A 13,543-nucleotide genomic window follows, 5' to 3' on the forward strand; every position below is an offset into this window, starting at 1 on the left:
CTCTGCATATAAAAACCACCATTTCCATCATAGATTCCTAGCTGTCTCAGGACTTTATAAAGCCCAAAGTGCCTATGTCATAATCTGAGGGGAAAAATACTGAGACCCTTCCATATATGGGAGGTACATGGATGAGACAGCTCCTGACTTCATTTTTCCCAGAAATCTGAAAAGCAGCAGCAGTCATTCCAGAGCCCAGTTTCTACTTTGAAGGACAAATTTTTTATTCTTTGAGCTAAACCGACTAAGGAACAATTAGTTTGCTTTTAATTTACTATTTTCATTCTAATCACGAATGAATTAGTTTTTTAAAACTGCTCCCAGAGTGAAGGGAGAGCTCTGCTTGTACAGTGTAACTTTTCAGAGCTTCTTTAACTAGATTTTAAGATCAGAATTAGTTGTTGGGAAATCTTAGGGATTGTACAAGTTTAGAAATCCTCTAGAGCAGCAGTTCCCAAAGCAGGCTTCCAGAACACTAGCTTCTTGAGGCATTTTGAGAAAAAGAGTTGCTGGTTCAGTGTGTATGGGAAGTGCTGCAAGCCATACCCTCCGTTGAAGACACTCAGACCACACATTACTGCATAAAAAGCTTCCACCAGCCATTCGGCAAACCCTTATTGAATGTCTGCTATTTCCTGGGTATTGTGCTATATGGTAGGGATATAGTAGTGAATAAAGAAGAAATGATGCTTGCCCTCAGCTGACTTTTCAGTTGGAAAGACACATGAAATAATTATGCCATTCATTAGCAGATTGTCCTTGATGCCTCACTGGAAAAATAAAGGACATAATGGGAAACTCTGTAGGGTGAGAGAAAGGGATCATTAGAGAAGGTTCTTTGAAAGAAATAATTTTTGAAATATGAAGGATAAATAGAATTAACTAGGTACCAATAGGTTAAGAGTAGAGCTTTCCAGACAGGGACTAGTTCTTCGGAAGGTCTCCAGACAGAAATAAGTGTTGCTTGTCTGAGGACCTCTTTTTCACCTATTAACCTTCCCTCCCCAATAGACTCTCCTGGGAACAACACACACTGTAGAACCACATTGTGGTGCTATTCGGTATAGCAAGTAATTCAGCGGAGATAAGTTCTTGGAATCTCATCTTTGGGATTTGTTTACTAAGATACATTCAAGTTTCAGCAAAATAAGGTCTCAGAGCTTGGACTCATTGTTCTGTTTTAGCAATTAGAGCAGTACCTGGCGCATAGCACAGGTGCTTGAAAACACTGACCGAGTAGGATGGGTGGGTGGGTGGGTGGGTGGGTGGATGGTTGGATGGATGGATGGATGGATGGATGGATGGGATGGTTGTTGGGTGAATGGATGAACAGACAAATGGATGGATGAATGGACAGGCACAGGAGGACCTCAAATGGACCAAGTCTCCAGGGCCCTCATTTCACAAAGTTAGTTTATGGGAAGGAACCTTGTGTTTTTAAATTCTGATTCTTTTGTAATGTTTGAGTTTTGAGTATTTTCAAAAGCTTCGGAATCTCTTTTCTAACCAGAGAACTGATAGAAATTGGATGTGAGGATAAAACCCTAGCCTTCAAAATGAATGGTTATATATCCAATGCAAACTACTCAGTGAAGAAATGCATCTTCTTACTCTTCATCAACCGTAAGTGAAAAAGAACCACATGGGAAATCCACTCACAGGAAACACCCACAGGGAATTTTATGGGACCATGGAAAAATTTCTGATCCATAGGTTTGATTAAACATGGAGAAACGTCATGGCCAAGTTTGGTTTCATTGGGAAGCATGTATAATTTTTGTCCTAAGTCTGCATTTAGCCCTCCCACATGTGCTCATTGCTGGTTGACTGTTGGAGTCTGGTTCTCACCTCTAAGAGGAAGCCCAGGAGAGGGCATAACAGGCTCCTGTGAGCCAGCACACCGTCCTCACCCTGATGGTGTCAGAGTCTTTACAAGCAAGCCCTAGCCAGAACATTGCTGCAAGAGATCAAGGGCCACATTTGAAATTGCACAGCAGGACACGGAAAAGGAGTACCTTAGGTATAGGCATTGTCATTAAAGAAATTGCTAAGATACTTGAGATTTTCCTTTTTAAAGAATGAGCTTTATGATACAAAGAGAAGTTCTAAAAATTAGGGAGGAAATTAACTAAATTAATTAGGATATTTCTCAGATTCCTTTACAGTTTTTATCTCTCTGCTGACATAGTGTTTACATGATTGTTATTTACTAAACAAATGCTATTTTATATTCTGCTCCTTATAACTTAATTGTTTATTACAAGGTTTTGGTGGTGACCTAGCAACAACAGATAATCCCAAACAGTCTGAATTTTTCATTTTCCATCCAGAAATAAGATGAATCTTTCCATTTCTGTGTTTTCAGTTTTCATCATTTTTATCTTATAGATTACTTATCTTTATTGTTTTAAAGCATTTAATAATAATTTTATAGTTTTTGTTTTGTTTGCTGTTGGAAATGGAATATTCCCTCCTTCCATTTAGAGTGCTAACCAGTCGTAAATGTCTCAAAATATGCAGTTTTACAGCAGTTGTTCAAAGCAATACAGGAACAGTAAGGACAGAGCCAATCATTTTACAAACACATTCTGTTAAACTGATGTCTATTAGCAGAGTTTTTCCTATTTTATTAGGAAGGACTTACACCTGATATATAACAAAGATTGTGTTAATCAAGGCTCAGAAAATGTTTTTCATTAGTTTTTTTCCTAACCATGAAGAATAACTGCTTTGTAACACACATGCTGGCTATAAAGCAGACAAAAAATTCAATGTAGGTGCTCTCTGACTCTTCTCTGTCCGTGTTTCTGTTGGGGCTGCTTACCACAGCCTCTGCATTATGATTAGCTAATGTGTTCACAATATCAAGTTCCCAGTAGCAAAGAAAGATCGAGCTCTTATGCATGCCATTCATTTATCTACACTGTGCAGGCGCACTCAGGTGGCAGAGACAAAGAACACTCCTTTGGCGCATCTCAAGTTCAGAATTCTCAGCAGAGGGGCTCCAGCTGTCCTTTTGTCAGGTGCCCACGCCTGCTCCAGGCCTGTGTGGTCAGGACACATGTTACAGAGTACAGTGACATTAATGGTGGGGCCATGGATGTGGTGAGCACTCAGAGGATATTAGTCTCTTCATTGATAAAGTCACAACCACTCTTCCTGTTGGAAATAAAAAGATTTGACATATCCTTGTCTACAACAACACAGGACAACAGATAATCAGCAGGTCATCTAAAATCTGTCCAGAGAGAAGGGAGAGCTGTGTTTCCTGAAAATACGTCTTCCTCTGATTTTAGTCTTATTTTTTTCTGCCTTTATTGCTTTCTACCCTCTCCAAACTAGCCTCATTTCCTAAATTACCTTGAATTTGCATTGACACTTGTACTGCCCGAAATTCTGGAAAACTCATTATGGCTGCTCCACCGTCGGAACTTCCTGAGCAAAGTTAGTTGCTCTCTCGGCTCACTTTTTAGCACACATAGCTCTATAATAGTGCTGGCCACTTGGGATTGGAATTGCTTTATTTATCAGCATGTTGTCTCCCAGCACTTGGTGTGTGTGATATCCAGTATGTATTTGCCGAATGAAAAGTCTGAGGGCTGACATCATACTTCCCACTGTGCCCAGCAAAAGCACAGTTAGTCCACATGAGCTAATGGGGGCAAAGGGAAGTGAGGAGGGAGAATGTATTACCTTATCATGTTTTCTGTTATTTGACTGAAGTAAAACAGTCCCAAGCCGATAGTAAGATACTGGGCTGGGAAGTGGTGACAGGTAAAGGTGCACCTTTCTTCCTGGGGATGTGATGTGCGTGTCACTACAGAAATATTTTTCCTGAGGTGATTTCATGACTTCGTATGAATGTACACCTGTGACCTCACCCCTCAGGACAGTTTTGAACTGGTTGCTTTCTTTTTATTGTTTAGATCGTCTGGTAGAATCAACTTCCTTGAGAAAAGCCATAGAAACAGTGTATGCAGCCTACTTGCCCAAAAACACACACCCATTCCTGTACCTCAGGTAATGTAGTACCAAACTCCTCAACCAAGACTCACAGGGAACAGATGTTCTCTCAGGCTCTCCTCTTTGAAAGAGATGAGCATGCTAATAGTACAATCAGAGTGAATCCCATACACCACTGGCAAAAGGATGTTCTGTCCCTTCTTACAGGTACAAGGCACAGTTTTCCTTCATTTATTCACTAATTTAGCAGAACCTCACTAAGAGCCTCCTATATGCCAGGCTCTGTGTTAGCAATAAAAAAAAGGAATGCCATGCCTCACCCCATCAGGAGGTGCTGACAGCTTGTAGGCAGAGTGGAAACAGATGTGCTCTGAAGGCTCTAAATATTACCTCTGCTGGGGTCAGTTGGGAAGCCACAACAGCTACTGTTTTTCTTCCATAAAAGACAATCAGCTGGGCATGGTGGCTCACATATGTAAATCCCAGCACTCTGGGAGGCTGAGGTGGGTGAATCACAAGGTCAGGCGATGAAGACCAGCCTGGCCAACATGGCGAAACCCTGTCTCTACCAAAAATACAAAAATTAGCCAGGCATGGTGGCGGGCACTTGTAGTCCCAGCTACTCGGGAGGCTGAGGCAGGAGAATCACTTGAACCTGGGAGGTGGAGGTTGCAGTGAACTGAGATTGTACCACTGCACTGCAGCCTAGGTGACAGAGCGAGAGTCCGTCTCAAAAAAAAAAAAAAAAAAAAAAAAGACTATGTCCTGCTCTGTGGAGGTTCTTGTCTTAAAATATCCACTGTTGTTTGCCCAGATGTTGATGTAATTAGTTTAGCAGTCATACAGTTTAGCACTGGCATTAAATAGACCAAACCCCATAGTAGGTATTTGAGATACAGAATAAATGTGAGGTACCCCTGCTCTAAAGGAATTTACAGTCCAGAGCTGACTTATGGAGGATTTCTTTGTATTATTTCTGGCTCTGCTACTAATTTGTCTATTTCATGTCCTAATTATCCTAATTTATCATTGTTTTCATTTTGATTGAAAGGGGGAGAGCATAAAAATTGTGGTCAAAGGTAGTTTTATTTTATTTTATTTTTGAGATGGAGTCTTGCTCTGTCACCCAGGCTAGAGTGCAGTGGCACAATCTCGTCTCATTGCAACCTCTGCCTCCCAGGTTCAAGCAATTCTCCTGCCTCAACCTCCCGAGTAGCTGGGATTACAGGTGTGCACCACCACGCCCAGCTAATTTTTGTATTTTTAGTAGAGATGGATTCTGCCGTGTTGGCCAGGCTTGTCTCGAACTCCTGACCTCAGGTGATCCTCTCACTTTGGCCTCCTGAAGTGTTAGGATTACAGGCCTCAGCCACTGCACCCGGCCTAAAGTTAGTTTTAATCAGGGTCCAAACAGGAGATAGAAACCATGCAGAAGGCCGGGCGCGGTGGCTCAAGCCTGTAATCCCAGCACTTTGGGAGGCCGAGACGGGCGGATCACGAGGTCAGGAGTTCGAGACCATCCTGGCTAACACGGTGAAACCCCGTCTCTACTAAAAAAATACAAAAAACTAGCCGGGCGAGGTGGCAGGCGCCTGTAGTCCCGGCTACTCGGGAGGCTGAGGCAGGAGAATGGCGTAAAAACCCGGGAGGCAGAGCTTGCAGTGAGCTGAGATCCGGCCACTGCACTCCAGCCTGGGCGACACAGCGAGACTCCGTCTCAAAAAAAAAAAAAAAGAAACCATGCAACAATTTGAATAGATGAATAAATAATTACAAACTGGAGATTAGAGTAATAGAGAATAGAGTAATAAGACACAGGAACAGCATATATAAAGAACAACCATTTCCTCCTAGGGCTGAGATAGCATCCCCTCACCACACTCCCCCACCTACTGTCTGAGATGCATACCTTGTTGAAGAGAACGTAACTGGCTCGCTGCGAGGTAAAGTCAATGAGGCGCTCCCCAGTCCCACTCTGAGGGGAAGCTGGGAAATACTGCCCGTGAGAAGAGTACACGTGCTGCTGGCCACTTGTGCTGAAGAACTTGAAGTCTGATAGGAATGCACCCCAACCTGGCATAGAAACCCCTTTCTCCTGCTGAGTCCCTCTAGCGCCTTCTACTGGCAAAGCTTCACATTGCAAACCTCCATTATCACAGAGCAAGCAATGAAAGATGGACTCAGAGCTGAGGCAATAAATTGATAGCTAGCATAGCCTCTAAACTGATTTTTATGACTACATTTTATGGATAGAAAGTGTTCTTGCATATATTGTTTCCTCACATAATAGAGGACTTACTTATTCATGGTTGCAGATGAGAAAACAGATCCTAAGAAGTTAAGTGACTTGCCCAAGATCACACAAAAAAATTCCACTAGTTCTAAAATGAGAGTAACTACAGTTAACATATATTATATATGGCAGGTACATATAAAGCACTTGGCATGAATGTTTGTTTGTTTTTTTTTTTTGAGACGGAGTCTTGCTCCGTTGCCAGGCTGGAGTGCAGTGGTGCGATCTCGGCTCACTGCAACCTCTGAGTCCCTGGTTGAAGGGATTCTCCTCCCTCAGCCTCCTGAGTACCTGGGATTACAGGCATGTGCCACCAACTAATTTTTGTATTTTTAGTAGAGATGTGGTTTCATCATGTTGGCCAGGATGGTCTCGATCTCTTGACCTCGTGATCCACCCGCCTCGTACTCCCAAAGTGCTGGGATTACAGGCCTGAGCCACCGTGCCCGGGCACTTGGCATGAATTTAATTCCCACCATAAACCTGTGAGATAGGTAATTCTGTTATGTCCACTTTACAAATGAAGAAACTGAGGCAAAGAAAGATGATGTAACTTAACGCAAAGCTACACAGCTCTGAAGTAGTATGGCCAATATTTGAACACATTCAGACTCGATCCTGAGGTTTTGACCACTGTGTCATCCGGCCTCCTCAAATCTTCTGGCCACCACATACACCATATGTGCCATATGTGGGCTTTTTCTCCCCCTCCCACTATCTAAGGTAATTGTTCTCTTTTATTTTCCTGCCAGTTTAGAAATCAGTCCCCAGAATGTGGATGTTAATGTGCACCCCACAAAGCATGAAGTTCACTTCCTGCACGAGGAGAGCATCCTGGAGCGGGTGCAACAGCACATCGAGAGCAAGCTCCTGGGCTCCAATTCCTCCAGGATGTACTTCACCCAGGTCAGGGCGCTTCTCATCCAGCTACTTCTCTGGGGCCTTTGAAATGTGCCCTGCCAGACATGAGAGCCCAGATTTTTGCCTGTTACTTAGGAACTTTCTTTGCAAGTATTACCTTGATAGTTTTAACATTTTCTTCTTTGAACCTAGTTATAAAGGTATTGTGCTGTTGTTCCTAGGCTTAGAGTCATAAGGCCTGAGCTCACTTCCTCACTTTGCCTCCATCTGGAACCTTAGACCAACTTCCTAGGAAAACGAGCTGTCTGAAAACAGAATAGGGTGCCTCTTCAATGCGCTCTTCACTTTAGATGTTCAGGAGGAGGTTACTCCTACCTACACATGGCACAGTGGAGGGGCTGGACCCCAGGGAGGCAGTGGGAAGAGTGGAAAGAGCGGAGGCTCTACTGTTGGACAGACCTAGCTTACCAGCTGTGCGACTAACCTTCCCTGGCCTCCATATCCCTGTCAGTAATGGAGGAATGGATCATTCCCACATCCAGGGACAGTTACAAGCAGTCAGTGAACAGAAAGTCTCTGGTACAGCTTCTAAGTGCTTCTTATTCTAAGTCACTTCACTTACCTGAGTTCTCAGTTTTGCGGTTTATAAGATAAGCAGGTTGGATAAAATGCTCTTCAATATACTCCTGGTTCTGAGATGATGTGATTGTGGACAGCCCTTTAATCATGGTGAAGATGTTCATCATAAGCACACTGAAACTACAAAATAGAAATATAAATATTTTCTGCATTAAATTATGCTGGATCCTAGAAGCAGAAACTGGACTTCTGTGAGAGCCTGCTTCACAGAAAACTTAAAATTCCCAAGCAGATGAATGCTTCTCAGAAGGACACTCACAGTTACCTACCTGGAAAGAATCTAGATGGAAGTGGCATGGGCACTAAGCGGTGAGATTAAACCCAGCTAGGGCAGACCCACCAGCCTTGGACCCCCCAACACCTAGAGATTGTTGATGCAAAGAGGAAGGTTCTTACTGGTGAGACCTGAAAGGGATATGTGACAGACCTGAAAGGGATATGTGGCAGGTGGGAGGAAGAAGTTCTGTCTGGAAACCAACCCTTGTTCCTCCATTATTGATTGACTCCTGGTACCAACATGAGCCCTGGGTCTTACAGAGGCCTTAAGTCCCTATGCCTTCTAGTGCCCATGGATGAGATGAGGCCACACATGCCCCCAGTGGGTTAACGTGTCTAGCGTGAGTAAGGCTCTTGGAGCACTATGATACACAGGAAATACCCAGTAACTGTTAGTTGGTTTGATATCTGTTCCCGTTGCTCACTTAAGCTCAGTGCCCCTTTACTGCTCCTTTTATTCTGCCTCCCTCTGCACATGTGCATCGAGAATCCTGAGACACACTGTGTTGGGTGCCCAAGGATGCAGCATAGATGTTGCTGCCTTCCACAGAAGCGCTTATGGACTACTAGAGAATATATCCCATGGGAGAGAAAAACAGACTCGGGAGAATATAGCAGGGGCCCTTGTCCTGGACTTGGTCAGTTAGGAAAGGGAGGGAAGAGACATGGAGCCTGGGACCCAAAGGGAGGGGGAATGAAAAGAGTATTTCTGGCAGAGGAAATGGCAAGGATAAAGGCCTGGAGGCGCAAGAGAATATGTGTTTGAGGATCTGAAAGTTGAGTGCAATGGGTCCAGTATATGCTACCCTGGCTGCCATTAGAATTACCTGGGAAACTTAGAAAATTCCAGTGTCTGGGCCCTGCCTAAACCAATAAATCATTCTTGGGTGGTAGGGTGTGGGCCTCAGGATTGTTTAAAACCCTCCCCAGGTACTGTCATGTGCAGCTGGGGTTAAGCTATGCTGGGGTCTGAGTATGGATCTATTAGGACAAGCGGCAGTGGTAGAGTTGAGGCTGCAGAATTCAGGCCAAATAGAGAGGTTTTCATCAGGATATTGAAGAGTTTAGATTTCAATTTCATGGGAATGGGTGGGATCTTACTTGCATTTTATGAAGAGCTCCCTGGTTGCAATATCAGAATGGACTGGAGAGGAGCAAGATAGAATCCTACAATGATTTGGGAGAAGTGGTGAGGGGCTTGAGACACAGGAAGTAGCCCCATTCACTAATAGTTGAGGATGTAGAATTGCCAAGACCTGGAAATGGTTTGGCTGGTGGGGAGTGGGAAGAAAGGCCCAAAGTGTGAAATGAAGATGGAGAGCACATTGCCTAGCACAGAGTGATTGCCGTTTGCTCTGTCCCAGTTGAGGTCCAAGGGGTTTGCCAGAGATCATATATGGAGTCTGTGGCTCCATGGGGAAAAGAACCTCTCAGCATGCCTGCTTGTCTTATCCTGGGTTAGTCAGATTCATTTTGTTAGATTACATTTTTTTTCTGGTGGAACTCTGCGTAAGTCCTGACCAGTGTGTTTTCAGAAGGATCAGAGGGCCTGCCCCTGTCGGTTGGTGCATGACACCAGCTTGGTGGGCTCCTTGCTGCTCCCTGTTTTCATGGATTATCAGAATACCTTCTCTCCCTGCCAGCAGCAGGTCACACTGGCTCCTGACTTTTTGGCCCATGGAGCCACCATCTTTCTGCTTCTCAGATTGTGCCTTGTACTCCACTGATCATGGCCAGTACATCAGAAGCCCTGGTTTGCAGTGAATGCATTTGGTGTGGAAATGAGGAACCCTGGGGATTCCACACAACATATTTGGTTGCCGTGTTTTTCCTCCAATCTTTCACCATAACAACAATCAACTCAGAAGATTTCTGTAACCACTTATGTGGGGGTTTCTCCCCACACACTAAACAAGCAGTCAGTTCCACAGTGGACAGCAGCTGGTCTCCTCCAATTTAATTCCAACACTGTCTACTTGGAGATAGCATTAGATCCCACAGGTTCAGGGTACAGTCCCCTAGACTGCCCCCAGTCTCCTGCTTCAGGTACCAGTCACAAGTCCAGGACTCTAGAAGTTCTGACCAGTTTCAAGTTGGGGTTCCCAAGACCCCCCACTTTATTTTTTATTAATTTGCTGGAGTGGCTCATAGAACTCAGGGAAACGCGTACTTAGTTTTCTGGATTTATTACAAAGATTTAAAAAGATACCAATAAATAGCCAAATAAAGAGATACACAAAGCTAGGTCTGGAAGGGTCTGGAGCGCAGGAGCTTCTGTCCCCATGTACTTGGCTCCCAGCACATGGATGAGTTCTTGTTCATTTTCCTGTCAGCCTCAACATGTTCAGCTTTCCGGAAGCCCGCAAACTGTCTTCTTGGGCCTTTTATGGAGACATCGTTAGGCAGGAGTGATTGAAACGTGGACAACTGTGTCAAAATATGATTGGACATAAAGGGGTCTAAACTCAGTAAGACCTGTTTGTTCAGATTCTTCTTGGCCTCTCTGTGGCCATTCTTTCCTCCAGGATATGGGGCAGGACCCCTATGGGATGAGGGTCTTATGACCCACAATCAGATTAGAGTCCTGCCTTGGGCAAGTGAAAGGAAAGCAGGAGAAGGTAGGGAAATTCTGTTTCCTAAGACCTTCTGAGGCCTACAGCACCCCAACATTGTAACAAAAGACTATAACAGGACTATGGGAGTTATGAGCTGGAAACCTTGGACAAAAATATATACATATTAAACAAATATTAAGTGTATACGTACTTATGTATATTAAGTATATACGTGTGTGTAGATACATATATATATATATATTTTTTTTTTTTTTTTAATTTACAGGTACGTTTTGGGAAGCAGAAATTACCATAACTACTCTGAAAAATCTTTTAAGTCTGCTTGAAGTTAGAAAAGTCACTGTACCTTTTTGTTTCCATTGGCCCTGTACTTCCTAATATACCCCAGCAGGAGGTGCATAATGTCTTGTTATATCATTTTGGTGATAAGATTCATAAGTGGGTTCAGCTGGTGACAGCCTGATTCCCTCATTGTAAACTTACCCATCAACATGTAGCTTAATGGTGTCACCTTTCGTTGATGACCATTACCTGAATCAGTTATTTCATTAGATTGCAAGATTATGATTTTCTGATTTTATCATTTCTTCTGTATTGACTGTAATTCTTTCGTATAGAAGAACTTTCCCTTGTTATAGCTATTTGGTTGTCCTGAAGTACAGTTCTTACTAGAAAGTAAGACCAAATGCTGAATTATATCCCTCTAGCTATCAAGTTTCAAAGGAATGAATGATGTCCTAGTAATTTCCAGTGGTGTTTAATGATGTTTTCCCTTCTCTTTCTCCCCTCTTATTCCCTCCCTCTCCATCTCCTCCCTCCTCACTTTCAGTTTTTTGCTTTTTCAGTGTTTTGTCATAGCTATTAACAGAGCAACACATTTTAATCAATTATAGTCATTTTTCTTTTTGATGCTCAGATTATCCCATCTTAGTCCGGTGGAACCAAGCCCTTGGAGTTAGGGCCCTCTACCTTTTGACCGAATTCCATTAGTCTTGATAATTTCCTTGTTTCTGACAAGACGATGTTGCAGGCACATTTTATACTTTTCCAGCCCAAGCGCCGGAATAGGCTTTTTCTCCAAGGAGCTGTAGTTCATTTTAGTGGGAAATGGTATTTAGAGACTATAATCTGGGGTCTGGGAGTCCTCATTGCTCCTGGGTAGTCATTACTTTTAGGCCTTTCCAGTGGTCAGAGCTAGGAAATATGTGTATTTAAAAATAGACAGTTGAATGGTTGTTGCCAGGAGCTGGGAGGAAGGGGAAGTGAGAAATTATTGTTTAATGTGCACAGAGGTTCAATTTGGGGAAGATGAAAAAGTTCTAGAGATATCTGGTGGTGACGGTTGTGCAACAATGTAAATGCCACTGAGCTCTCACTTAAAAATGGTTAAAATGGTAAATTTCATATATATTTTACCACAGTAAAAAGTCTTCTGGCAGCATCCCCCCAGACAAAAGTATGAAAATTTTACACTGATTTTTCCATTTCAAGATAATTTTAAGATTATAAGTATTTTGCTTAATTCTTGAATTTTATACCTGTAAACCTTTTGTACTTCAAATTTTGGGCAGAATTGCTTCTCTAACAATCATAATTATACCTCATTCTAGCTTCTTTCTTAGTACTGCTCCATTTGGGGACCTGTGTATCTATGCTTCTTATTCTGAGTCTCTCCACTATATATATATGTATATATGTTTTTTTTGTTTTGTTTTGGTTTTTGTTTTTTTGATACAGACTTTGCTACCAGGACTTGCTGGCCCCTCTGGGGAGATGGTTAAATCCACAGCAAGTCTGACCTCCTCTTCTACTTCTGGAAGTAGTGACAAGGTCTATGCCCACCAGATGGTTCGTACAGATTCCCGGGAACAGAAGCTTGATGCATTTCTGCAGCCTCTGAGCAAACCCCTGTCCAGTCAGCCCCAGGCCATTGTTCCAGAGGATAAGACAGATATTTCTAGTGGCAGGGCTAGGCAGCAAGATGAGGAGATGCTTGAACTCCCATCCCCTGCTGAAGTGGCTGCCAAAAATCAGAGCCTGGAGGGGGATACAACAAAGGGGACGTCAGAAATGTCAGAGAAGAGAGGACCCACTTCCAGCAACCCCAGGTATGGCCTTTTGGGAAAAGTGCAGCCTACCTCCTTTATTCTGTAATAAAACTGCCTTCTAACTTTGGCTTTTCATGAATCACTTGCATCTTCTCTCTGCCTGACTTGCCCTCTGCTTCCTCTGGAATGGTGCTGTGGCTTTGTCCACTGTCTGCCTTTGACCATAACTTGAGAGTCACCCACCATAATGTCCTTCGAAATAACTTAAATGTCCACAGTTCTAAGCATGAGTTAAAAACACTTCAGACTGTGGAATAGTTGCTCAATTGAATAAACACACATACCAGAAAAAAAGCAGGTTTATCTTTTATTTTTAGTAAAGAATTTTGATAGAGCCTCAACACCAGAAATGGCTAGAGAGAGAATCTGCCTAACATATCTGGAGGATTATTTTTCATCCTACTTAAAGCCGCTTTCACTTTTTTTCAGGAAAAAAACACATGTTCTGAAGCTAATTTATAAAACTCCCTGGCTGGGTGCCATGGCTCACACCTATAATCCTAGCACTTTGGGAGGCTGAGGCAGGTGGATCACCTGAGGTCAGGAGTTCGAGACCAGCCTGACCAACATGGTGAAACCCCATCTCTACTAAAAACACAAAATTAGCCAGGCGTGGTGGCACATGCCTGTAATCCCAGCTACTCGGGGGGCTGAGACTGGGGAATCACTTGAACCCAGGAGGCGGAGGTTGCAGTGAGCCGTGATCATGCCATTGCACTCTAGCCTGGGCAACAAGAGCAAAACTCCATTTCAAAAAAAAAAAAAAAAACTCCCTGAAGTATGTGGGCTAGTGGTGAAAGAAACCTGGAGAGAAGGAGCGGGAATAA

The 13,543-nt window shown here is 43.3% G+C and overlaps 1 protein-coding gene across 4 annotated transcripts in view; it reads left to right on the forward strand.

Moving 5' to 3' along the window:
- Positions 1–13,543, forward strand: part of LOC105480174 (mutL homolog 1) — a 55,794-nt gene that overhangs the window by 17,825 nt on the left and 24,426 nt on the right. For all 4 annotated transcript variants that reach the window (XM_071091419.1, XM_011738691.2, XM_071091420.1 and 1 more), the window contains exons 9-12: positions 1,511–1,623; positions 3,927–4,020; positions 7,009–7,162; positions 12,346–12,716. In XM_071091419.1, the coding sequence (XP_070947520.1) occupies positions 1,511–1,623; positions 3,927–4,020; positions 7,009–7,162; positions 12,346–12,716 (732 nt within the window). The remainder of the gene's footprint in view (positions 1–1,510; positions 1,624–3,926; positions 4,021–7,008; positions 7,163–12,345; positions 12,717–13,543) is intronic.

Source organism: Macaca nemestrina, chromosome 2 (genome assembly GCF_043159975.1).
Source record: "Macaca nemestrina isolate mMacNem1 chromosome 2, mMacNem.hap1, whole genome shotgun sequence".
NCBI lineage: Eukaryota > Metazoa > Chordata > Mammalia > Primates > Cercopithecidae > Macaca > Macaca nemestrina.